The sequence below is a fragment of the Dermacentor albipictus genome, chromosome 3 (genome assembly GCF_038994185.2).
Source record: "Dermacentor albipictus isolate Rhodes 1998 colony chromosome 3, USDA_Dalb.pri_finalv2, whole genome shotgun sequence".
Lineage (NCBI taxonomy): Eukaryota > Metazoa > Arthropoda > Arachnida > Ixodida > Ixodidae > Dermacentor > Dermacentor albipictus.
The window spans coordinates 3,487,554-3,515,406 of NC_091823.1; the positions used below are offsets into that span (position 1 = coordinate 3,487,554).

The 27,853-nt window shown below is 44.6% G+C and overlaps 1 protein-coding gene across 4 annotated transcripts in view; it reads right to left on the minus strand.

Moving 5' to 3' along the window:
• ds (dachsous cadherin-related 1) overlaps positions 1–27,853 on the minus strand; it is a 169,245-nt gene that overhangs the window by 8,300 nt on the left and 133,092 nt on the right. For all 4 annotated transcript variants that reach the window (XM_070534964.1, XM_070534961.1, XM_070534962.1 and 1 more), the window contains 4 exons: positions 26,639–26,918; positions 9,978–10,255; positions 7,481–7,619; positions 6,085–6,256 (listed from right to left, as the gene is read on the minus strand). In XM_070534964.1, coding sequence (XP_070391065.1) covers positions 6,085–6,256; positions 7,481–7,619; positions 9,978–10,255; positions 26,639–26,918 — 869 coding nt within the window. The remainder of the gene's footprint in view (positions 1–6,084; positions 6,257–7,480; positions 7,620–9,977; positions 10,256–26,638; positions 26,919–27,853) is intronic.

Genomic DNA, 27,853 nt, shown 5'->3' on the forward strand with positions numbered 1-27,853 from the left:
GTTGTACTAAATATCAATGATGTTCTCATTTTAATAGTGGACGTGTGTTTTACGCAAACATTTATTGTATAGAAAGTTTTACCTTCCAGTTTTTCTCCGAAATACAGAAGGACTTTCCCATTTTATGGCAGGTGGGTTATCGTAAGGCCCATATGCGCAACAGATGAAAGTGTGAACCGCGCATTAAATGATTCAATGAGCAGTCTGCACACAGCCATTGCTGGTGCTGTGTCGGTCGACCGCAGTCGGCGTTTACGGTAAAGAGCAGGCGCCTTTAATTGTTGAGTTCAGTGTCACTTGCCACCCGTCAAAGGTTCTGAAGTCAGAAAGACTACTGCTAATCCACGCACGGCATCTCCCCACATTGTCCATCTGCCATCCCTCCAAATATTTGCAGCCAGGCGATCAGTGACATGACACGTCTATTTGGCACAAAACCATAACTTTAGTCATGGATGCCTGATAACGCAGTGCCGATTAGACCTAATGACATAGGCAGTGTGGCTGTGGTGAAACTTCACCGCTGGTCGATGTGGTGACGCGCCACTAGCCATCACAGAATGCTTGCTGCTGATATGTTTGTATGGGTGGCGCATTGTCGTGAGCCACCGATCTCAGGGGCCTGCGTATGTTACGAGAGATGGGGTTGGGAGACGCAGAGTAGCACCGCAAACAGATTTTAATCACACTCAACCCCAAACTCAAACTAAAGCATAATAAAGAAATACTTATGCTTATGCAACCTACTTAATAATAACTAAACATGTCCTTATTACCGGCTACGTTAGTCCTTGGCGTTTGCTACGCGAAAGTCGGGCCACCCTAGCCTATATATATGACGCTGCTAGAAAGGACCGTTCTTAATGACTTTTGTTGTTGCACGTATCTTCCAAGTCCGAAGCGTGTCAGATCTTCATCATAGTTGGTGTTCTCGCTGACTCCGTACGTTGCCGCCTGGGTGTTGGCCACTCAACTCGTTCATCTCCGGTGTCCCTAACTCCGTCGGTGACGTGCACTCCGGCTTCACCAATTAGGCTTAACTCCGGGTTTCGCCGCTACTTCTTCAAGCACTGACGAGATGCCCCGGGGACTATCATACATGCTGGTCTGCCTCTGAAAGGGGATCCCTCCTGGAGTGCCCGGTACTGCCTTGAGAGACTGCAACAGGCCAAGTAGCCTCGCTCGAACGTCGCCGAGGTCGATACTGTTCCCATGGCAATAGCACCTTCCCACGCTTGTTATGCTTCACTGCAATACTTTTGTGTTGCTTCACCAAGCAACATTTCTGTACGGAGGCGAAGCTGACTTTCAGGAATTGGCATTATGCAATGCATTGTGCTTTCCAAGCTTCTAAGCCAATCGCGAGGAACGCAAATGCGCAGTCCGTGCCGTTGCTGACAGCAGCAAATTCCTTTAATAGGAAACACGGCAGCCAACGGCAAGAAGCTTCAAAGCGAACGTCGAAGCAGCTAGGCCTAGCGTTGCCACAGACTGTGGTGGCTATGGCTTCCAGCGTGCAAGAGCGCCGGCTTGAGGCGGCGATGTAATCAAAATAGCAGCAGTGGTGGCTTTGATTAATGCCATTTCAGACCAGCAATCACAGCAAAACGTCCAGAAAATCGGACGGCGAAGAGTTCTTGCGTCCGAAATTTCAGACGTTCTGATACATTGACTCTATTGGGTACGTGGTGGTGCCGTGAAGCCATCCAAATTATCGGGAATCCGGAAAGTCGGTCGTTGAGTGCACACAGGCAACTCCTCCAGCCGACGACAGGACGTCAAAGACGACGCATTACGATTTCTTTCTGTTACTCGAGCCAGCATTACCGCGACTTTTAACCCTTTCAATAAAATTACAGCTAAATTTTCTTGATAGAGGCACAAATTCCCTGAGTTTTTTCAGACTACTCAAAATCCCTGAGAAGTCCCGATTTTCCCGGTTGGTAAACACCCTTGTTATCAGTCCCAAGATCACGCATACTGGTATATTGATGGCTGTTGAAGTGGTGTGAAGCTCGTTCGAGCATATTCAGCATCATCTATGTACCTAGTAGCGGCTAAATGGCCCAATCTTTGCATGTGCTTTCACACCTTATGATATATGCACAGAAGTCTTTGCTGTCCCCTCTGTCCAAGTCGCATTATCATTTCGATCAGCCTTGCTGACCCAGACGAACCTTGTGCCAGCAGAGGCAGTGCCATTCTATAAATTGTGGTGCCTAGGCGCTGTATGTGTGCGATCCCATATTGGCGGATGTTGGGGAGCGCTTGCAATGACAAAGTCTGCTACTGTATCAGCTGGGCTGGCTCAACCGCGGTGTGCTCAGTGATACTTTTGCACGAAAAACAAAGTGAAACGCTTGCTTGGGTGGAATCAAGCACAGGGGGCTCCGCGGCACACGTGACGTGTGCCACTGCCTGGGTCTCCACATCAAATATATTGAATACAGTAAACTCGCGATAATTCAAACTCTGATAATTCGTACTTTTGGTTAATTCAAACAAAAATCAAATTTTTGGTTGGTTCGCCATGTTTTCAATGTATTTTAAGGCCGCTTAATTCAAACACCGCAATTCGGTTAATTCGTACTTTTTGCTTGTCCATACCGGAAAATTATCGGCTATCGTTGCCACCACTGGTGAAAAATCTGACTTCTTATATCACCACAACAGTGGAAAATGTTAAAATAAGCGCACTATGGCCTAAAAAAATAAAAGAAAGTGAACAAGAGCCTAAGAAACAAACGTTCGAAACAAAAGCCTCCCGAAGGGCACATTGTTGCTCAACTTTCCGTGGCTTGCTAGCATGCTTGCTAGCCAGTTCAAAGCAGGAAGTTCGAAATTAAAACACATAACCCTCAAAACTTGTGGAAATGACGACTGTCCACCTGCGTTTGTCAAAACGCTCAAAACTGACGTAAAACCTGACGTAAAAACAAAAACCACGAGAAAAGGAAAAAAAAAGGTGCGAAAGTGACGCGAGTAGCATCGGCCGATTCCGAATCACGTGACCACTCGCGCTTTTCTTTCCCTGGTCGCTCACCCGCGTTGGTAGCATCATGTCTCCGCGGGGGAAGTACCGAACCCTTTCTGTGAAAGAAAAATTGGCAGCCATAGAAGAAGTTGAGGCTGGAGTGAAGAAGACTTCTGTGGCATTGAAGTATGGAATCACAAAAAGTACGCTGACAACGATTGTAAAAGCGAAAGACAAGCTGCGAAACAATGCAGGCCATTTCGCTCCCGACAGAAAAAGGCTTAGGGAGGCGGCGCATCCGGAGCTTGAGAAGGCAGTTTTTCTTTGGCTGAAGCGCGCTCGGAGCTGCAGTCTACCAGTAAGTGGACCAATCCTGCGAGAGAAGGCCGAACAACTGTCTTTGCGCTTTGGAATTGAAGACTTCAAGTGTAGTGATGGATGGGTGTCGCGATTCAAGGAGCGACATGGCCTCACTTTCAAAACAGTAAGTGGAGAAGCGGCAGCGGTCGACAAGGCGGTTACTACCGACTGGCAGCAGACGCGTCTTCAGAGCCTACTGCTTGAATACTCCCCGGCTGACATTTATAATGCTGACGAAATGGGACTGTTCTTCAAGTGCCTTCCTCAGCAAACAATGTGTAGCAAGGGGGAACGTTGCACCGGCGGAAAGCTGAGCAAGGAGCGGCTCACAGTCATGGTTTGTGCCAATATGGATGGTAGTCACAAGCCCGAACTTTTCGTTGTTGGCAAATCGAAGCGTCCGAGATGCTTTAAAGGCGTCCGAACTCTTCCCGTTTCTTATGCAGCAAATACATGTGCATGGATGACGCAATCTTTGTTTGAGGATTGGCTGCGGAAACTTGACGTGCGGTTTAAGCGCGATAAAAGAAAAGTGCTGATGATAGTGGATAATTGTCCCGCTCACGGTGACGTGGAGGGGCTGGAGGCAATTCGTCTTGAATTCCTCCCTCCAAACACAACAGCTGTCCTCCAGCCTCTGGATCAGGGGGTAATCAAATGTCTGAAGATAAACTACAGAAAGCTACTCCTTAAGAGGATGCTAATATGCATGGATAATTCCATGTCGTACAGCGTAACACTGCTGTTGTCTGTGGGAATGCTAGCTGACGCATGGAGTGCAGTAACATCGGCAACGATACGGAACTGCTTCCAGCATGCCTTCCGCATACCAGGCCACTCCAGTGATACCTTGCCTGACTGCGCTCGAAATGAAGTTGAAGACTGCCTCCAAATGGAGTAGCGATGAAGCAAGGCTAGTGCTTTCTGCACTCCAAGCACACAACATAGCTGCTGACTTCAGTGAATTTGCGGCTGCCGATGATAACCTCTACGTGTGCAGGGAAGACACCCTGGACGACTTGGTGGCTGAGGTGCTGCCAGCACAGTACAGCAGCGAAAGTGAAGAGGAATCAGAAGAGCAATCCTCTGTGACAGCAGCACAGGCCTTCCACTACCTTGCCGAGGTCCGCAAATTTCTGACTGTAGAAGAAAATTCTCAAGAACGGGCTGCTTTTAATGGAATAGAGAACTTTGTTCTTAATGCACATGTAAAGAAAAAACAATCAACAATTCATGATTTCTTCAAACGGTCTAGTCAGCCATAGATTTCCATTAAACTTGTTCTGGATCCTTCACCTCTGCTCTGTTTTTACTGTGTAATTAAAGAGTGAAATGTTTAAAATATGATTTCAGTGGATAATTAATTGTAATGTGCGCTGTAATCTTGCTCAGAGTCATATATGCGAGAACTTCCGATAATTCAAACTTCCTGATAATTCAAACAAAATCCTGGGGTCCCTTCGAGTTTGAATTAACGAGAGTCTACTGTATCAAAAAAGTTGAATAGTAGTAGGTATTCGATTTGTGCATCAAATTATTTGAACATTCACTATACAATTCAATTTGATGATATTCGAGTATTCACACACTCCTATTTAAAATAAATGCAGTCTATCAAAAGCACGGTGGACCGTACAAAGGATGAAATGTTGTGACTTTTAATAAAAGGACATAAAATGCTGTCCGAGAGTGACGACTATTGGAATTAGGTTTCTAATCTATGATGGTAATGTTCACTGGTTTCGTCTTTTTCTTATTTATTTCCAGAATCGAAAGTACTTCCTCTATGTTAGTCCTCCACTTTAAATTGATAAAAAAAGGGTGCACATTCGATTTGGAGGCGTTTTATAATCAGGACAAACGCTTCTGATGAATTAGCGGTGTCTTTCGGTCATTTTTCTGCCTCTTGTTTAATTTGACTCACCAGATAATGTGACCAACTTCACTGGTTTTGCCAAGGTTGAATTAAAGGAAGTTGACTTAATTACTATAATATCTTTTTTTTTCAGTTTGCCCCCTACTAAAATGCATTCGCTGTGGCATAAATGGAATAAGCGACCATAAGTCAGCAAATCACTTACCAGTAGACTCGTCCAGACTGATCCTTGAGTCTGGCGAGTCCAGCTACCTTGCCATAATAAACGTTTAATGCATCCCATGTGTGTGGCAGAACCTGTGTGGCTTTGTGCAAGCGTATAAAATTGTGCTCTCGAAAAACAAGCATCTGCCAGCAATTCGCACTCCGTCTTTTCCCTCTGCACTATATAACCTGATTCTGTCAAAAGTTTGTGCAAAGGCCTGCAGTCTGCTTTATACAGGAAATAGGTATTTTCTGTTCAAAGCAATTTCTCAAGTTCTTACAGGTGAGCAGTCATGAATCGCTGAGTGCGCAAAGCCATCAAGCATATCAGGATACGAAAACACCCCATTCACCTCTGTTGGCATTGAGCACTCGTTTTCAGCCTGCAAGCTTCTTCTGAGTTTGATGAGGCATGATTTCGAACCCCAAAAATGAAGAGATGATAATGGTGCGTCACTGTTCTTATAACGTTCACAAAGATATGTAAACATTTGGATGGCAGCGCAACATGCAGTTTTCTGCGCACCTTTACCACTGTTTGTGTTCTTTGCACTGTTTGCCCCGAAGTATTTAGCCTAGTAATTCAATCATAATGATGAACGCGAAAGAAACTAAGTGACCTGTGCCATGATGATGCCCCCTTCCGTTTAAAGCATTAACGAGAACCAACCTGTAGACAGTCTCTAGAAACTTGGGTGCACTCTGGTTAATGTCCGCCAGGTGGATGCGGAGTGGAATGACACTCGACTTTGCTGGGTGGCCGCTGTCAGTTGCTCGAACCAGCAGCTGCATCACTGGCTGGGTCAGGTCCCACTCGAGGCTTCGGTTGGTGTACACTGTGCCTGTCACATACACACACAACTCTGCTCATGTTGAGGGTACAGCTGAACGTGCAGGACACAGCCACATTAAAATTTTAAAAATTTATTTTTCCCCTAGATACATTTCCTACGGGCTGCCCAATTTTAAAGAAATTTTCATCATCCCATTCAGGTTTGAAAAAGAGCCTGCTTACCTGAAATATGTGTGTGTTTAGATATTATAACCATCATGCATAAACTAAACTTTCTGCAGTCACTACAGGATGTCTTCAGATACAACACGAATGCTGTGCACTGTTTCTCTTTTCAGGTATATGTAGTACGAGATTCGTATCAAAACATCAACAATTGTCAGCATTCGAAAACTATTTCACCTATAAATCGCAAAGTAACTTCCTATGCGGTCACCCCTGAAAATGTTGCAAGCTTAAGAGCCTAGACATCACAAGAGTGGTGGCCAAACAATGTTGCTGCAGCCTCTCATGCCTGCATTTAAGTCGGCATGTTCATTTGCGTGATTAAAGTAAGTGCGGTCAGAATCAATGGAAAGATCACGAGGTACTGTTTCAGTGTCACTGTTTGCTGGATGCTACCAAGGAATGACAGAGCTCTGCACCTCCACAATCATCTTTCCTCCAGAATAAATAATTTCCAGTTTTCTTATCCCTGAAGCTTCCCCTTCTTTCTACAAATACCTGTGTTTGTGTCCAATGTGCTCTGTTGCTGGCTGGGTCTATCAGTGATGTTAGTTTGACAAAGTCGCAAGTAGTGTAAGACTTGTTTTGCACGCCAACAAAAATGCACCCCCCGACAGTGTCAGGCATTCTTTCACAGCATCAAGTGGCAGGTGCACAACGGACTCTCATGAAAGGAGCCCCTCTCGTGGCTACCGTCGTTTCTGTGTGCATGTAGCTGCTGGGCAAACGAGGATGCTGGCAGATTAGAAAGTGCAGCGATGCAGTTTGGCCAACACGCCAGTGATCCTTTGAATGTGCATAACGGACTGAATAACAATACTTAAAGCCAATAAGGCAGTACTGGTGCATCATGCAAGAATATAGGTTTCACAGCATTTCATTGCGTTGGGCCTCTGTAAAATTACCTGTTATATGCTACAGCTTTTATTTTTTGTCGATCATACAAATGGTGGACCATGCTTGACAACTATGCCTGTTGCAATATGTTAGAAATCACAGTTTACTAGTTTCATTTTTAGATCTGCCTATGTTTCAAAGCCACACTTACCAGTCTGTTTATCAATATAAAAGCCATCTGAAAAGCCAGTCAAGCTGTAGTGGATACGGGCGTTGTCACCAGAGTCGAGATCAGTGGCGCTGACAGTGACCACAGATGACCCAAGCGCAGCCGATTCAGAAATTAGCACCTATACAAAAATAAATAAAAGTAAACAGTCAGCCTTACATGTTGAAGCGCAATTGCACCACCACATCTTGAGCAAAACCACACTTCTGAAATGCATACTGTGGTGTAAACACTAAGTGCGATTCTGATGCAAAGCGCCATCAAGGTTGCTTCTAGGATTCCCAATAATGCTCTGTAATTCATGAACTCATTTTGAGCATGCTTCTATGCAAGGGTGGTGTACATTAAAATCTGCGCATTAACCTTGTGGTTAAAGCACACGATAATTTACATCCTCCAACAAGTCAGGAGGACTCTGAGTTTTCCTGCCTTTCATGTGCCTTGTAGGAACAGTAATACAGTAGACTTACATTATTTTGACTCTGGGTAATTTGATTGTTCTATAAATTCAATCGCAACATGCCTGTACATCACAAGTAAAAAATGGGCGAGTTGGTTGGAAGCACGGCTAAATTCAGAGTGTGATATACTGGGGCACAAGCTAAGGAACAAGAAAAGACAGGACCCGGTGCTACTTATAACTGAAAGTTTATTCAGAAGGTTAGAGATTATATAAACCCGACATGTCTTATGCCATCTCGCGTCATCAAACGGCATAAAAAAACTGGAAAAAAAAAGGCTATCAATTTTAGTTCGACAAAAAAATTTCCATGTTAAGTCGTATTTGGAAATTTTTTTTTTTTGGCGAGCTCATATTGATAGTAATTTTTGTTTCTTCCAGTTTTTTACACCGTTTGATGACGCGTGATGACATAGGACATGTCAGGTTTATATTATCTCTAACCTTCCGAATAAACTTTCAGTTGCAAGTAGCATCGCGTCCTGCCTTTTCTTGTTTCTTAGCTTGTGTCCCAGTAGTTCGAGCTCTGAATTTAGCCATGCTTTGTATCACTTTGGGCCAAAATTTTTGATAATTAGATCCTTAAGTTCCTCTTTGCTGGATAACTTGACTAGTCACCACTAAGGTGACTGAATCCAATGGTCAAGTGCATTGGGGGCAGTGTACTCATACTCCAATGGGTGCCGAGTCTTGGTGGAGACATGCTACATCCGTCCAAAAACACGGCCTCCTTTTGGCAGATTTCAACGGGGAAACACCAACTCGCAACGAGTGATTATATATGTGCGAGATTTCAACGTGCCTTTGTTTATAAGAAAACTGGCCCTAAAGTTGCCTGCGCATTACAATCACATACAGAACTGAAACCAAATTCACGGTGTTAGCAAGGCCTACCACCAGAGGCAGCATCTCTGTCATTGTCACCATGAGATGTGGCAGTAGAACAAGTCGGCATAGGATGGCAGTGATGACAATGTGCCGCTTTACATGCTAAGCTGTCAGCACCATAATCGCTAGTGTCTAGCATCCCAGAGATTTGCAAGGGGAATTGCAGGAGGAACTGTCTAAGCCTGGTCACGATTCTTTGTGTGATTGTAATGCAGTGGTTTGAGAAATGTGACGTAATAAAATTCACTGCAAGAAGTGCGACGCGTTTTCACTCATACACACCAATAAAGGTTGTCCGAGATATATGATAATGGACATTAAATGCTAATAAATTTTAAATTTACTTTCTGTGAAAGTAGACTGAGACTTCATTTTATTTCTGATTACCAGAATTGAAGGCGCGCCTCATTTGTAGTGGTATAAAATCAAACGTGCCTTAGATTTGGGTGCACATTGCTTTCTATTATGAACCCGTAAAAACCAGGTGCATGTTAAACGCAGGTACATATTCCCAAATAAAAAAGTGGTGTGTCTGAATGTTTTTATGCCCCTCCCTTCAATTCGATTTGCCAGATAATTCAATCTATTCCACTGAACCCTTCACTGTCGTGTTAATGGCAGTCGACCGTATTTAAATGTTAACAGTTGTAACCTTGAACGAAGACTTGTCTGGTAACTAGCAAAGCTGTCATTTACTTTAGCAGCTTGTTTTGATGGCACGTGAACGTGCTGCTAGCAGAAGCTGTGAATTGGGAGCAGAGATAGAATGACGCAATGTTTTAAGTAAATTAAAAATTAAATTATGGGTTTTGACATGCCAAAACCACGATGCGATTATGAGGCATGCCGTAGTGGGGGACAACGAAAATTTGGGCCACCTGGGTTTTTTTAATGTGCAACTAAATCTAAGTACACGGGTGTTTTCGCATTTTGCCCCCAGTGAAATGTGGCCGCCGTGGCTGGGATTCAATCCCGCAACCATATGTTTAGCATCCCAACACCATAGCTACTAAGCAACCACGGTGGGTTGATGTCTTAATGCTACTTCTTTCTGTGCTTAGCTATTGGCCTGAGCAGAGCTCCACCCTAAATTATCACCAGGTGAAGAAAGCACTTGCAATTTAAACTCACACTGTAAGAGGGCTGTAGAAAGCGAGGGGCATTATCGTTGGTGTCCAGGACGCGTATAGTGACCAGGGTCTCGGCCACATGAGCCGTGTCGGAGACGTGCAGTCGCAGCTGGTACTCGCGCTGCTGCTCATAGTCGAGCGCTTCGGCCAGCAGCAGGCGGCCCGAGAAGTGGTCCACCACAAAGGCTCCACGTGGCTCAGCCAGGGAGTAGCGCAGCATTGGGTGCGTGTCCACGTCATTGGCCGTGATGGTGGTCACTGTGGAGCCCACTCGGGCATCTGCATGCACCGTAAAACTGGTGTTGCACTCAACATCTCATGGCCACATGCCTCTGTTTAGTAGCTCACGAACAGGGCCAGAGGCATCAAAGAGGACAGTGGTTACAAAATGAGGACATGATACTAAAGTGGGGCAAGAGACAATGACGAGTAGCTGTTACTCAGGCAATGCTAGCTTAAGTGTTTCAGAGGCAGTAATTATCATTACTATGTACGATTGAAAAATACAAACAATGATTAAGTAACAAGAAATGCAGAGGTTATGAAAGAAACACCTGTACAGGAAAACTTCATTGATTTATATTTCACGAGACTGAAAAAAAAATTGCAATTATCTGAACATCGAATTACAGAAGGTATCAAGAAAGCAATAAACAAAATGCTACATGAAAACACTTTTATTTGCTGCATGAATTAGCAAATCCCGTTTCTATGTTGTACAAAAAAGTGCAGAAGCGGCATTTCTCGTCATCTCATGACGGATTAGCACTTGCAACATCAAAGACCTCGCAACTTCTTTTGCTGTGTGGCCGCAGCACAAGAGCCACATCTTCATCAGAGACATGCTTTTTACTACTGTGCGCATATCCTGGTTATTCTTTTGCCAATGAGCTGGTTGGCAACAGCATCGCAATGTACCCAGTGGGTTTCATGCCAGCAGGCGAGCCACTGTAGAATTGCTCTTTATACTCTACAGCTTCCGCCGTGTCTGACATGCATGTTTCTGTTTTGTCAATGGTGCAGACACGAGAGAGATATGCCGCATTTTCCTGGTGTGCATGCGCGAGTTGTGAGAGAAAAATGTGGGGGACTGCACCTAGGTACTACAGATGCATACTTGCGCTTGCCCATTTGTCCCTAGCCGAGCTGCACTATGCGACTGCGGATAAATACTACGGAATAAGCTTTCCCTCCATTCCTCTTTTGTGGCGTCGCGATCACAGCACAGCGCTTGTCATTGGGGGGTCAGTTTGAATGCGTCTTAAAATGTCACCCCCACACCACCTTTCTTAAATCTGTCTTGTTATATCATTTTCACCTCTCACTTTTGTAATAGTTGTTCTTTACCTATGCTTCACTACCAGGCCTGACACAGAGGGTCAAGGGGAGTGAAAAGCGGGGATGGGGACTCAGGTAGGTGTTGCTTTAGCAGCCGCAGATCAAAGAATAATGACATGCTACTGCGAATTTATTGTTTTGTATGATTCCCCGTCACAGACTCGCAATCAGCCACTGTGATACCATTTGAACGGAAGTTCAAATGGTATCACAGTGGCTGAAGCTGAAGCTAAGTGCCAGTTCTCACGTAGTGTTCTTTGCCTTTGGCTAGGAACAAATGGAGCAAAGTGTGTGCTTCTCCACATAGTACCTAGGTGCAGTCCCTAGATTTCTCTCTCCCAACTCACACATGCGCACAAGCGCGGGCAAAGGCGGTGCAGCTCTCGCATGTCTGCGGCATTAACAAAATGGAAATATGGCGCGTAAACTGCACTGGGGCAGAACAAAACTACTGTTTACTGCAACCATTACGGACGAAACCATGGTTGCTATTGATGCGATAATGGGTGCCGACCACGCAGTTCTGAAGGCACGTGGCCAATTCACTGTCAGGTGCTGCAATAAATGCTAGAACAAATGTTATAAAGGTGCAAATAGGCATGACGGGTTTGTCCCTGTCATTCTCAAAACAGTTTTTACTGACAACTACAGTGATGTAGACACCGCCGCTTTGTTTAGGCAACTTAATGCAACTTTTTCAACTTACGCAACTATTAACGCAACTTTTTCTCTTTTGCATCACACTTTTACGGTGCTCTTGCACTCACCGCGCTTCGAAGGCTGTTCGAGTTAACCAGTGTGCCTCCAAATACGTTCGAATTAACAGGATTTTGATACCATTAAATAATGCATATAGCTGCCAGGATCAAAAGACGAGTCCGAATTATTCAATTTTCCAAATTAATGGGGGCCAAACTAACAAGGCTTTACTGTACAATGTTACCTAGCGCCTTGTGAAGTGCGACTATCATTAATGGCAAAAACTTTTGGGGAGCATTAATGGTACCTTTCATGGGATGTGCAAAGAAAAGAAAAGACTGAAAAGTTTTTATATGACATGACTGACTTCTTACCTCATGCTGATGGTCAATACATTGGGACATATACTGTGGTCACGAAATTAATTCTTCAAGTAGGCACAGGGTGATCATACAACTTACAGAACAAAGTTAAGCAGGATATCTGAATAAAAGTGCTAACGATGGTAAGGTGACAAGTTCTCACAGCTGTTCTCCTTGCACTTTGATTATAGCTAAAGAAGATGAAGCAAATGGCACTATTCTGAATATGCCCAAGGGAAGTAATAATGTTATCCTGACACAAGTCCTACACTGCTGACGCATATCCTAGGTTAGAGCATATCAGTGTGTTATAAAACAATTTTAAACTTCAAGTAGCAGGCGAAGAACCACAACACAAGTAACCAAGTAACCAATCACATAGCCAGTAGGGAAAGCCCAAGTCATATTGCTTGTAATATGAACATCAAACTACCATACTTACTCGATTCTAGCCTGATTCCGATTCTAAGCCAACCCCCGAATGCCTGAAGCCAGAAATAATTTTAAAAACTTACCTCGAATGCAGGCCAAACAAAAAAGTGAGGGCAGCATTCACAAAATGAAAACAGCATTTATTTAATATGAACATGCTGAGCTCACTCTATGCCATTATCACTGCTAGCCTCGTACGCTTGCGGATGCGTGCAAGCTTGCGTCTGCACGCCTATGCGCAGACAGTGCTGCACGGCTTGTATGCATCGAAATGCGGTGCAATCTGAGTCTCTGTTATCGCGTGCTTATCTTCCTTATCGCTGTTATCTCCTCATTGAGGCAAATGCAAAAAGCGCCTCCCGTTGCCCCCTCCAGTGACGAACGTTTTTCTCATCGATGCTGAAGTCCCACCCGACTTGAAAGTGTGACGATGCCACTGCAGCTACACAACTTTACGATTGAAAGCGATACTGCAGTGGCATTGCCTGTTTGGTGCCATTACGATAAAGCCCGGGATACATGGAGCGGAGAATTGGCATCCAAGTAACTAAATTTGCCCGGAAGCGAATGCTTGCCCCTCGGTGTCAAAAAATTTAGCTCCCACCGGCTATCCGGTCCAATCCGAAAACCCCGCCCGGCGAAAATTGTTGTCGGAAGTGGTGGGAGCGCCTTGCGCGCACTCTAGGTGTTGTGACGATTTTATCTCCCTCCGACTTCTGGCAGCTGGTTGGTTTTTGTCATAGAGTTACCTAGAGGGAAATCTGGCGCTGCTGCGCTGTGATATGCATGGGAATGCCACTATATTGTGACGTCAGATTGGCATCGTTTTTGGAGAGCCAGGACACCTGCTGGCAAGCACCATTCCGTCTGTCACAATGATTCGTTCTCTACTAAAACAGCACGTAAAAAGCTGTTTTAGCTTTATTATTACACAAAAACATGTTTTGTTTAATTATGAAAACTTGTTATTGGATGTACAATAATATGAAACATATAAAATATCAGTGAGCCGCTGAAGTTGGAGGTAAGATGACGAAAATTCACGCTGGCTTTGGAACAATTAGTCGTTTGTTCTTGCTTTCCTTCGCTTAGTTATTTATTTATTCATTTATTTACAATACCCCTAAAGGTCCTCGAAGGAGAGTATCATATATAGTTTAAGTGTACAGTGTACAAGTGTACATTCAGGTAAAGCATGCATAAAAAGAAAAGCATTTACAAGAATTTTTCACCACTCAACAAGGCACTGTAGTTATCATATGTGAAATTGAACAAAAAAACAACGTACATAAAAACGTGAGGAGCAAGCAACAACTCACAAAGCATCAAAAATATCAAGAAAACACAATAAGAAAACACAAAATTTTTAACAACACGTCGCACTAGTGCAAATTATTTCCTTAAATTTGGCTATGTCAGTTTCCATGGCTATGTATAAGGGTAAATCGTTCCAATCGATGATAGTGCGTGGTATGAAGGATTGAGCAAAAGTTGATGACTGACACAAAATGCGTTTCACTTTGTTAAGGTGATCGCGACGAGGAAAGATAATCGTCGGTGACTGAAAAAAATCATCACGAAGTGAGGAGTGGTGGAAAATTTAATGTAATAGTGATAAGCGAGAGTGTTTGCGACGAAGGCTCAAGGATTGCAAATTGGCACATTTCTTTAATGATGTAACGGTGGTGAATGTTGAATAATCTGAAAAAATAAATCGAGCAGCCCGATTCTGCAGAGCTTCAAGGTTAGAAGCTAGGTATACCTGATGGGGATCCCAAATTGTCGCAGTATATTCAATTTTCGGGCGAATGATTGTGATATATGCCTGTTTTCGTATGAGTAGTGGTGCTTGCTTGAGGGTTCGTTTAAGTATTCCAAGAGTGCAGTTAGCAGCTGCCAGGGTTAAACTAATATGGTGATGTCATGTTAGGTCAGACTGGAAATGAAGGCCAAGATATTTGTAGGAAGTGGAAGACTCAATCGTGCTGTTAATAATGAAATAAGTGTTTGCAATTAGACTTTCGGCCGTTAAATGCCATTAACTTGGCTTTAGAGATATTAAGCGACATTAGCCATTTGGAGCACCATAAAGTAATTGCATCAAGGTCAAATTGCAAGCATTGGCGATTGGCGAAATACGACATCATTGGCAAAAAGACAAACCCGGGACATTACGCAAGGTAGGCATTGTAGGTGAGTAAATTTCATTGCAAGATGCAATATGGTTAAATGAAAACCTTTTATGAAGATTTTATTTTAAGAACGTGTTATTTGTGTAGCCATATCCACGTTTTAGACGAAGCCTATTACAACACCAGCCAGCACGAGCCTCGCAGACACATATATCGTCATTCCAATGATGGCACAGCGCCCCTTAAAGAACTCCCATAGATGATGGCACCAGATTTCTCTCTAGGTGTTATAGTGAGAAATTGGTTTTTGTCATGGAGGAAAGAAACAATAGGAGAGGCCCTGGCGTCACATTTTCGAAGCTGGAAATGCAGCCATGTTGGTGTGTCATCTGCGTTTGTTCCTCCAATCAGCTCACTGGAGCAGATAGGCGTGAGCTTTGGACTTGTATTGCTATGAGCCGCCGGAAGACTGTGCTGCCGACGCGCGTCAGCACAGAGCCTATGAAACTTCTGTAACAGTTTTAGTGAAGGAGTCGCGCTCCTGTGTTTTTGCATGGCACACTGAAGAAGACGGCGTAGACTCACGCTGTGATTGCTTGAGTGCCTCTGTTCCCGGTTGACACCACACACACAGACCCAAAACACAACTGTCAAGCTTGCACACTACGCTACAAAGTCAGCCTGTATCGCGAACATAATGTGCTGCGAGAAAGACGCGGGCCAAAAAGACTTATCTCACTTTTCAGAGGCTGAAAGCAGCAGTGAGAGCTTCAGGAGCATGGTTGTTATGGCAATGTTGATGTTTGGGGTACCAGTTGTGGGGATGCGCGACTCTCATGTGTCCCCTGATATGTTGTTTTGCCGCATAGTTCCCGTCTCCTGTAATCCGGCTTCGCCGCGTGGTCTGGTGCCCGCGACCGTCGGTATGGTTGTAGTACAGTAAGAGAGATGGCACAAGTGTTGCGCTGCTAACGCAACCTAACGCCGGGGTTACTTGGGCGCGGAAAGGAGAAGGCTCTTCCTCTTTGACTCGGGCTCTGCAAGTGGCGCAAACATTCCGCGTGTGCGCCGATCCATGCTTCTGCGAGACCGTCTCATCAGGCCTCGTTCGAATGCGCCACCGTTTGCGTGACCGTACGCGTGAACGACCAGGCGTTGGGTGTCCAGCATGGGGTGAACATATTCGCTTGTTATCCAGTCGGGGTGAGTCGGACTTCTCGATTTGTTGCGCGCCCCATCGGCATGTTTTGTGGATAGCAACCCGGCTAGCTGGCACTGATCTATGGAAAGTGCAATAAATGCCCTCGTGATTGTTTGCACTACTGTGTTGTCGTTCCTTTGTCCCAAGAGCACGGGCGAGAATCCCACACAGTCCCAGTGGTATTTTGCAAAATACAGCATGTGACTTCTGCCAAACTTTCTCCAACACGTCTGTGCTGGCCGGGGCCTCTCCTACACTTTCTTTCCTCCATGGTTTTTGTGTATTTTTCCTTTTCCATCGGAGCATTCATCGTGCAGCCCTACTGAAGTGACGGAATGCGGGCGTTTGGACTAGTTTGGCTGTGCCCTTTCCGGCTCTCTGCACGTGAAAGGGACACCATTGAACATTACAGCTGAATATTGATGTTTGAGAGCATTACAGCCGAATATTGAATGTTTGAGAGCATGAAAATAATAGCACAAATTTGTGTAAATTTATTTTTTGTCTACAAACTTCAGTGAGGTGCTCACGAAAGAGATAATAATTATAAATGTGGTGCAATTTGTTACCAACCCGATCAAAGGTTCCACGGCGCAAATTAGAGTGTGCATTGTAGTGCTTTTGTTATTATTGCCTTTTTTTGTATGTGTGGTGGCACCCATGGGTTTGGGTATAGGGGAAGAAACGGTCCCTCGTTGCTGGCATGCCTGCTCGTAAGGTTTGGTTTTGTGCTTCGGCCAGAAATCACCCCTGCTCTACTACAGCAATAAGTCCCTTCTGCTTGAGCACCTTGAGGGAAAATAGCGATGACAGATTATAGTTAGAAGCCGACCATGCCTTATCTTCTGGCTGTTTGCATCTGTGTGGGCCCAGGAGACCCGCTGAAAGGCCCATTTCACGCCAAATATGGATAATTCTGTGCTCTTCCGGCTTCACTACTAAACGCTTAAGCATAACTGTGAGCCGGCCTAGTTGGAACAGATTCATGTTTAAAAACACTTTGCGCGCAAAACAAACAGGGAACGAAGAAAAGGAGCAACACAAGGACGAGCGCTCGTCCTTGTGTTGCTCCTTTTCTTTGTCCCTGTTTGTTTTGCGCTCAAAGTGTTTTTAAAAACTAAACGCTAATTGTTGAAGGAAGCTTTCAAACAGGAACTGAAGCTCAAGTAAACATGAATAACCACAATATGTTTTTGCACAAAGTACACTAACGTTGCTGTTAGAGCACCACGAAACCTTTTGCAATGCCTGCGCTTTGTGGTGCCACTGCTCAACATAGCCAGACGGTCCAAAGCCAGCCTGCTAAAATACTTGCAGTTCAATTAAATGTGCGCAATCGTTTGTAAGTGCCTCTAAGAAACATTTTTTTCAAGTTGTTTAGTCTATAACAAATAATGCCATAAAAACCTATTTCATATTCTTTTTCTTATCCAAAAACACATTCCTAGAGTCTGCCAAAACTGAAAAATACGCGGTTAGCCTACGGTGCCGTCTGCCTGTTTTCTGCTGAATGTAAGCAATGCCAGCGAACCACCGGCGTCATCATGAAAGTTCGCTATTAAAGTTCGCTCCATGTATCCCAGGCTTAATGCCGCGCCGCACGCCGATACAACATGGTTCAAAATGTGACGTCGCTCGTGTACTTCAATTGGCTACTGGCACGACTAATAGTGGCTGTGATACTGACTTTTCTAGATGGCGCTAGCTATGCACCACTTTAATTATTTTCAATTAAAACTGGCACGTTTTTTTAATATCCTCTAATCTAAGCCGAACCTAGATTTTGGTGTATGATTACTTGAAAAAAAAAAAGCTATCGATTTAGATTTGAATAAGTATGGTAATTATATTATGGTTTATGCAGTCTAAGGTGATGTTATTTAATTGATATACGGATGAACATGTAGTGATATGAGGCACATGCAATACTTCACATTTGTTAGCGTTTAGTTCTATAAGCCACATTCTGCATAATTTCAAAAAACACATTAGAATTTCGGTGATACGATCACACCCGATAAATTTTGGGATGATATGAATTTTTCAAAAGTCCCAGCCCAAGTCCATTGGCTTACAATGTGCTTACACATGTCTAATATTGCAAACCAATTTGCACGCTGTGGCAAATGACACGAAAAAGTGAGCCACTGTGCGATCCCTGCCAGAGCGGGAAGGAGGCCCTGGTACACCAGTGGAATCAGACACTAGCTGTTGTCAGGCCAGAAGAGTGGTCATCGGGGTGACCAATGTTACTCTGCTATGAAACCCCCACACCAAAAAGCAGACTTGTGTGACCTTGCAGAATCACAACCCAATTACCAGCGAAGCTGTTCCTTTTGAGTAGTCGCAATAAATATTTCAGTTGCCTGTAATTGCATATTTTAATATGTTGCCCTTTTTGATTGTCTGTTTAGAACTTTGCCAATATATAATGGTTTCAGGCACCTGGTGAAGCATATTTAGAAATGCAGTAATTCATCTACAAGCATTTTAATTTGCGATAATATTGGCCATATTATTCTCCCCATTTTCCTGAGATGTGATCTTGTTAGGGTTCGCAGTTCCCCTAGGGCAGCATTTTAAATTCTGTGTTGTTCCCAAATGGGTGCTAACATGAGGGATGTTTTTTCAGGGCATATGGGCGGAGGTGAGTGACGTCAGGCTCTGAGAAAAATTCCTCATAGATGTCACTTGCTCACAGGCAAGGTAACTGGGGAGGGAGATCAGTGTTAGCAGACTACTCTGTTGGCTTCTACTCTTGACACCACTTTTAATTTATTAAAATTCACCTTGTTGTATGCTTCAAATTTGACACCCCAAATGCATGGGAATTGTTTGACCAATGGGGAAAGGTGCTGTCGTCATGTAATTTGGCCATAGTACTGGAATCTTCGCAAATGTGACAGGGCCGCCAACCACAACAACAACAAAGCGATTGCAATGCAGTTTCTGCTCTGTGTAGCAGCAACTTGTTCAAGGTTCCCAGACACCAGCATGAAATACCCCTCCTTACCCTGCCAAGTGGGGATCACTTTTTCAGAAGGTCCCCTTTCCCTGAGGATGTGCAGCAGCAATACACCATCTGGCAAAATCGTGGCTTTGTTGTCACATGATGCATACTCGCCGCACCGACAACCAGGATTTTTCTACTTTGTGACTATGTGAATACCCATCCTGAACCAACAATAGGGCTTGGTGAAAAAACACAGTCCTTGGATAGCATACGCTGCTGTGAACCCCTCAGCCAAATTTTGCAGTCGTGCACTGCACGTGGAGCTCGCAAGTGGTGCACGAAGTCACCGCTTTCTCAAACGCTCTCTTTTCAACAGAAGTCTGCTCCTTACTCTTTTCTGGATGCTTTATTTCATAATATAGCAGATTCCTATACGTGGCTGGTGCTGGCCAATAGCTGACATCAACCAACAAGGGTTTTTGGATCAGTGCGTTTCTTCCTACTGTCACTGTGTACATTCATTGATGCATAACGACGGTGTTTGCATGGTGCACAAAAGTAGAAAAGGAAGAACAGTGCCGAGTAAAGAGTGCTAACTTCCAACTGATTTTTATTTGCGGTTAATCCGAGAAATAATGGAAGCGGAGTACATTTACAATCTAGGTGACTGCTGCGTAAGCACCCCTTCCATTGTTCTGTCCCGACCTGAGCGAGTTTACTTGGCCGAGCGCAGGGCAATCGTGGGCCCGTCAAGTGATCCAACTTAACAATGATGTTCTGTCTTTGAATATCCCCCCCCCCCCCTTTCCTATGTGTTTTCGTGTTTGCCACACATATATAGTATGCTCATCTGCAAATAAAGATCAGTTGGAAGTTAGTGCTCTTTACTCATCTCTGTCCTTGCTTTCCTACTTTCATGTGCTATGCAAACATCGCTGTTATGAACCACCACCAACTCGCCCAAGCCTCCACCCTAATTATTGATGCAGTTTAATAAACAGGCTGAAGCAAGGGAAAATCTGTTTTCGAATTTCAATAATAATTACATACTTCCAGAAGAAGCATACTCTCGTCTGCTCACGTTCAGCCACAGCTGTCCACATAGGAATTAAACTTTTACACCCTGTTTATCGGTGCTACAGCAGTTGGGTCTTCCTAATTTCAAATAATTTTGAACAGTCAACCAGCCTCGAACCATGCGAAACATAAAGTCAGACCACACGCATGCTTGCTAGTGCATGCCGACTCCTGGCCGCTACTACTCAGACACCTTGGCAGGCTTCACTTCGTATTGAGCTTTTGATAGCGCTTCAAAATGCACAAATCCAGTGTGGCTGCTACCTGTCGGTCAAGCTGGTGCAGGACAAAGACGGTCCGCACCACGTAGCTAGGCCATACTGGAGCATATGAGTGCGAGTGGGTACTCAAGCCTTGTCATGCACAAAGCAAATGCTGTGCATATGCACTACAGTTACATGCAGCTGCAGTCTGCTACATAGCGTAGATGCTGCGACAGCTTAGGGGTGCCGCGACCGAGTTCACTGGTTGAGCGCATGTGGCTCGCTGAGAGCAACCGTGTTTGAAGTGTCGTAGGCACCAAAGTCAGAAGTAGTGGCGTCTACGTAAACATCCAAAATCAAACTTGAACACACCACAGTAACGCTCAATAGGCAGAGCGTTGTGGGCATGCTCTACTACACCGTAGCTTTCCAAGTGCAAGTCATTGAAGAAGAACCGGAAACGTCGCGACGGGGATGTTTGATTGCCACCAACTACGCTTCTGCTGAACGCAGTGACATACGGTTAGTGGTAAAGTACAGTCGAACCTCGATATATCGAACAGCGCGGTGATTGCAAAATAGTTCGATATAGCCAGAATTCGATATCTAAAATCACGTAGAAAACACGTCAAAAACTAGCGCAAAACAATCAATGAACCAATCGTGGCGCAATAGATAATCACATGAAGCTTCAAACAAAGTATTTATTTAGTTCGCCGAAAGTACTGAAGCAGCGTAGCCTGCTTCATATTGGCAACCGCGTGCTTGACCACGGCGTCCTCAACATAGCCCAAACGGTCCACAAGAGACAGTCCAGTGCCTTCTATTGCGCCGCAGTAGCGGCGTACAACGGCCAAAGCTGCTACAGCCTCAGTTGCAGTTGGGAGCGGGGCAACATCAGTGCTTGCTGGATCAGCCTCGGCAGCGTCTTCGTTTGGCCGCTCAGCAGTCACTTCTGCCGTGATCTCCACGTCTGTTAACTCCGCCACTGTTCTGGTGCTGTCGTCACCACCAACGAAGTCCGCAATGCACGTGCTGTGTGGCTCAGCACCGACAAAGCGCTCCAACTGGCTCCATGGCTGCCTCGATCACGCGCGCACGGCGGGGGCAAGCCTCGCCGTGCGCGCGTGATCGAGGCGGCTTGCCCCGCCGTGCGCGCATAGGTGCACGCGTGATCGAGGCGGCCGTGCTGGCTCCAAGCCGCCGCGTGTGTACGCCGCTACGTTCAAATGGCGCCCTTGGCGCTACCGATGTGGGCAGCTGTCGTACGCAGCAGTCTGGAACGCCGATTGCGCCGCCGCTATCTTCGAGAGTGTTGCGGGAAAGCTCGCCTCCTGTCAACAGAGCGCACTTGATCTGGGGCAGCGGAGTTCGATATATCCATTTTACATCCGGCACCGTTCGAAATAAAGAATTAAAATGCATGCGATTTTCCATGTTATATAGAAATTGTTCGATATACGCAATGATTCGATATATCCGTGTTCGATATATCGAGGTTTGACTGTATTTCTGAAACAGCCTAGTTTAACTTCAAATGAATTTCTCAATTTCAATAAAAAGTGACTCAGGGCCCCTTTAAAACACAGTTATAACGATCTGGATAGCCTGCAAATATACTTTACTGTTAGGGCCTGTAATTTTTCCACACACGCTCAACCTTATTTACACATAGCCTATAACCTGTCTCTAAATTTAAACAAATATAAACAATGCACATTTTGTAGTTAATCGAGGACTTTGGGTAAGCCTACTACAAATCTTGTGCAATGGAAAAGAAGCACAAAAAGGTAGAGTTCAGTAATTATTTGCAACGCTTCTAATCTGGCCGGAAAAGTTAAAGTTTCGTTGGACATTGCAGTGAACATGACCCTATTTCCAGTAAGCATAAAGCTGGTCTAATATAGACTTATCTTGGTTTGTTGGGAAGCATAGTTGATGACGGCAGTATGACACTTTTGAAGAGCTGCTTAAATTTCTAGCAAAAGAAGTGTTCATTTCACAAGCATTTTTAGGCACGAAGATGTGCCGTAGCTTTCCCCCACTTATGCTAAATTAAATCTCGGTGACATTTGTTCTGCCAAGGAAATGGGCCAAAATCTGCACGATTGTAAAACATTAATGATGCTCCGGAGCGCTTGAATATGTAATTGATTTAAACAGCTGCAATAAACCCATCTATTCTGAACTTTCCATACACATTAACCATTACTTGGTAGTTACTTTCATCAAACATAAACTAAGTACCTCCTTTAGTTTACCGAGGACAGCAGGCTGTTATGATCGGCCTGTGAGCATAGTGACCTCCGAACTTTTCCCAGTCCACTATGATGAATTGCTTTGTGAAGGCAGCAATGCGCCTTTTCAGTCAGCCCAACAGCACCAGCAAGGCTAGCCATGTTTGGTGGACTGAGTATTGTTAGTTGGTTCGCTGCCGCTTTCACGGTCTAATTGGGTGGAGCAAGATAACTTCTGGAAAAGGGTGTTTTACGGCGCTTTCCTACGGACCCCAGTAATTGTCACAGTTGTTTGACATATGCAGCGGCTAACTGCAGAGTAAACTCTGGAATCAACATGCACCAGCTTAAGTCAAGCGTGACAACCACTGTCTACAAGGACCCTCTTCACTTGGTGTGTACAGTGTAACAAAAGTGTGGAAGTGAGTGTGTGAACCCTCACCTTCAAAAGTGGGTTCTTCGACGATTTTGAATGCTCCGATTGGACGAAGTTTGGACGGCACGGAGGACAGAGGAGGTTTTAAGCAGCTGTTTTCGGCTGCTGTGTGTGCTTCATTTTCAGTCATGCTAGACTGATGAAATGTAACATTCTCCACCCTTTATGTACATATTGTAAATAAATCCCACACTGCTCATTCTTGATGAGAACAAGTTCCTCTCTTCAACAACATCCTTAGCATGGATGAGTTGGACGACGGCATGGAGCTTGTGTGATGCAGTTTGTGTGATGCAGTTTGTGTGATGCAGTTTGTGTGATATGAAGCTTGTGTGATGCAGTTTTTTCCAGGCATCGAGAAATGCAGCTAATAACGGCAGCTCGACACTTGGAAATGCTTTATGCAGAAATGTGTTGCAGGAACTGTATGTCATCCACATGCACTTAAGATTGCGCACATATTTGCCAAGGAGGTCATGCTTGGTTAAATAAAGCAGGCTAGGTGACTGGTACCGCCCTGTTTCAAAGGGGATGCCAATAAATCATCATCATCACTTGTACTTGTCACGTGATGTGAAACATGTGCAGCATAGCATCAATACGTGCAACATTGCATTTCAGCTGTGTTGTATTTCATCAGGTGTTCCGACAGGCAGTAGCTCAACCTGATTTGCTCAAGCAGTAACCATTTGTCGCCACCCCCTGTCAAAGGGGGTGCCAATTAATCATGATCAGCATCGTATTGCGCCACCTGTCAAGGGATGTGACATGTGCACCGCGTAAATCTGGATACCCGTGCTTACTCTTCAGTGCATGTTATGGTGCCTCCTTCCAAGATATGAACTGCTGCTGAAGAAGGAAATCGTAGAGCTACAAACGCAGCTGTAGCCAGGCAATGTTTGGATCAGCGGACCGCTGTGCAGTGAGCAGCACAAGCTGCAGCTCACTGTTGACGCTGAAAGGACAGTTCAGTTCTTTCTGATGAAAACAATGCAAAGAGACTTCATCGCAGACTCCCTACTGCATGCTGCCGAAAATGGGGCTCCTACGAAGCCGCTCATCCAGCTTACACTGGACTGTGCTGCGTGTGCCGCGCAGGCCTGCATATTTTTTTGCGCTTGCGTTTGGTGCTTTTATTTATGCATCAATAAATACAGTGCTCCTTCTATCTCAATCTCCGATCTCTCGTGTTTATGGCAATACCACGATGGTAGCACTGCGTCAACGGAAAGCCATGCTCGTGCAATCTGCGATATGATAGCACCTGATTACACAATTGTGGAACAGCTTAATGTTAGAAGCTATTGCTGAAGGAAGGATGTTAATGTATATGAGAAATAAAGGAGGACCTAGCATGGAACCCTGGAATACACTTGAGTGCACATCATTAGCCATTAGCAGTAACAAAGTACAAGTGATTACTCAAATAACAACCAATTCATTTTAAGAGGTTAGAGGCAATGCTAAGTCGACTTAGTTTGTATCATAAAAGGTTGTGGCATACCTTGTCAAACACTTCAGAAAAATCTAAGAAAATACTGTCTGCAGTCAATAGCATGTCTAGAATGCAATGTAGCTTGTATGTAATGGATATAAGTTCCATATCACATATGCTTTGCAAAAATCATGCTGTGCCAATGCGAAGAAACTCGCAGGGCTGCGCGACATATGCAGCAGTCACAGCGCAAGTTGGAGGCGCGGCTTCATAGGAGACCGTCGAAAACTGCTTCAAGACGGTAACTGCAAGTACCAAGAATACGAAGTAGTATTTTAACTCTTTCCGTACCACACCCATTGGGCATCGCCAGCCCGCTCAGGGACACACTGTGCTCTCGGACATGAAGAAGGAGAACTATATTTTTGTTTTCTAAGCAGTCTACTTTCCCTCCCCAGATGGAGATTTTTTAACCCGCTCTGACGTTTTCATGATCGTCAAAGTAGAAAGTGAAAACGGCCGCCCGCTATACATGGTTTGAAACACTGCTTCCGAGACCTTCTGTGCCACTTACGGACACACTGCACCATAGGATGTCAAGGAGGAAAACTATATTTTTGTTTTCTAAACAGTTTGCTTTTTTCCCGCCAGGTGTTAATTTTTGAACAAACTCCGAAGTTTCGCGATTGTCAAAGTAGAAAGTGAAAATGGCCGCCTCCGGGAGCGGCGTGTACGCTTCGATAGATAGCAGGCCTCGCGATTCCACTGTGTCTGAGGATGCTGCTTTTTTTGTTGGACTTTGACTTTAAGAGTGACGACGAGGACGATGCAAGCCAGCCCGGAACGTTGCTGGCTGCAGCCCGGCACACCAAACTGTGGTGCTTGTACTTAAATTTTTGTAGTGGAATACCTGTTCAATAAAAAGTTTAGATTTTTCGGAGATAGTGCCTATTAGACGGCAATACATTCATAATTCTTGTTGTGTACATATTTGTCTTAGTAGATAAAAGCATGTCTTTATAAACTTTTTACAATTTTATCCTACAATCTTGGTTCAGGCAATTTATATGTTTTCTATGACATCTCATTAATAAAACTTTCATGCCTGAAAAGTGCATTCATTCTGCTTTTTTTTGTATGAATTACATAAAATATTGAACACAGTAGTTCCTTCGTAAAAAAAAAAGATAAATATAAAAATCTGGCATAACTTACTGAAAACACCCATTTTCCCCATGGTAGGGAAACAGTTCATTTGCACACATTCATTATTTAAAAAGTAAGGTCATGAAGGATATGCAGCAGGGCACTACAGGTACTTCATTGTTTAAAATAATTGTATAAAGTCCAAAGAAGACCTGGTTTTACGACCTAGCTGCTGAACCGCATTTTTGGCAGCATGCACTAAAGGGTCTTTGTGGCGAAGTCTTTTTGCGTTGTTTTCACAAGAACGAGCTGAACTCTTCACCTGGCATTGATGCAAAGTTGCGGCTTGTGATGCCCTCTGCACAGCAGTCTGCTGAGCCTGACGTTGCCTGGTTGCAGCTGCGCGCATAGCTCCACAATTCTTTTCTTCTGCAGCGCCTTGCAAGGAGGCGTGTACCGAAGAGTACACACATGCATCCAGACTATGCAGCACACATGTCACATCCCTTGACATGTGGCACGATACGATGCAACTGCTACATCTCATGACACCTGATATAATGCAATGTGACTGCAATGGAAAGTTTACATGTATCAAAGCTATGTGGGACACATAATGAATTGCGGTGCACATCTCGCACCACGTGGCACCATGCATTGGAACTGCTACATGGCATGCCACCTGGTGCAATAATATACAACTGCATTGCAAAGTGTGCACCTGGTGAAGAAAGTGTTACCCACCGTGGTTGCTCAGTGACTATGGTGTTGAGCTGCTGAGCACAAGGTCGCAGGATCGAGTCCCAGCCACGGTGGCCGCATATCGATGGAGGCGAAATGTGAAGACACCCGTGTACTTAGATTTGGGTGCACGTTAAAGAACCCCAGGTGGTCGAAATTTCCGGAGTCCTCCACTACGGTGTGCCCCATAATCAGACCGTGGTTTTGGCACATAAAACCCCATAATTTAATTTAATTTAAACAAAGAAAGTGGGAAGGCAAAAAACACACCTTCACGAATGCTGACGACACTGTCTGGAGGAAAGACGGGCTGGTTGTCATTGGCGTCAATGACTGTGATGTGCAGAGTACATGACCCTGTGCGAGGAGGCTGGCCATCATCAGTAGCCACAAGGGTGAGCAGGTATGTGTCACGAATTTCACGATCCAGAACTGTGTTGGTGCGCACGCGGCCACTCAAGGGGGGCTCCAGCACGAACGCTTGGTCCACATTGCCACCCGCTATGTGGTACACCAGCCTACTGCCCTGGTCGGCATCCAACGCTGACACCTGCAAACAACACCAACGGCTCATGCAACACTTCACTATGACCTCATGCAAGGCAAAACCATGCGAGATTCTAGGCCATATTCAAAACATAAAAAAGGAGGCACATATTCCTTTATTACCTGCGACAGATTCTGTTGAAGCGCAGCTTAGCCTACGGGCAACAACGCTATGCTTCGACAATGAACTGAAACTTAACATAACTTATTTCACTTTCCTTTCTTTTGCTTTGTTATTGCTATGCACAAGCGGACAGACAGAATAAAGATGCTTGCAAGAGACACACCACAAGTGGGTGCCTTTTCAATGGGCAGCTCAGAGTGAATGTAATGGCTGCTTGTAGTGCAGTGCCTTTCAATGTTGCCTGTTGCTGCCTTTTTATTTTGGTGTGGATTTGTATTTGGTGCGGATTTAGGTTTTGTATCTGATTATAACGTGCTGGCAATTTTCGGACCAATTTTTTTCGGAATAACAGGTGCGCGATTGAATCATGCAAATACGGTAATATTATAGAGCCAATCATTGCGGACGTTTTTTAATACCCCTGTCACATAGGCGCACACACGCTCCTTTTAACTTCTGTCTTTATTTCGAGGGAAATGCGTTCGATGTCATACGGCTGTCCTTTTGATAAGGGAGTTTACTGGAGCTTTTGGTGAAGGGAGTCCTCATTCACAGTGCTTGAAGTGGAACTGAAACGTTAATTTTTGTTAAGGCTTTATATTTAATTTTGATTATAAGTATGATAATTTTGGTTCCATTACAGAACAGTTTAAGCAATGCTTCATTAGATTTATGCTGGCTGCTTCCCTATACTCTCGTCCCAGAGCACCCCTCGACTGTACCCACAGACACTATCCTTCACTGCGAGGCTTACGGCGTGTGTCATGTCGTTGCACCTGCGCGCGAAATAACCCAGAACAAGATGCAGTCAGGAC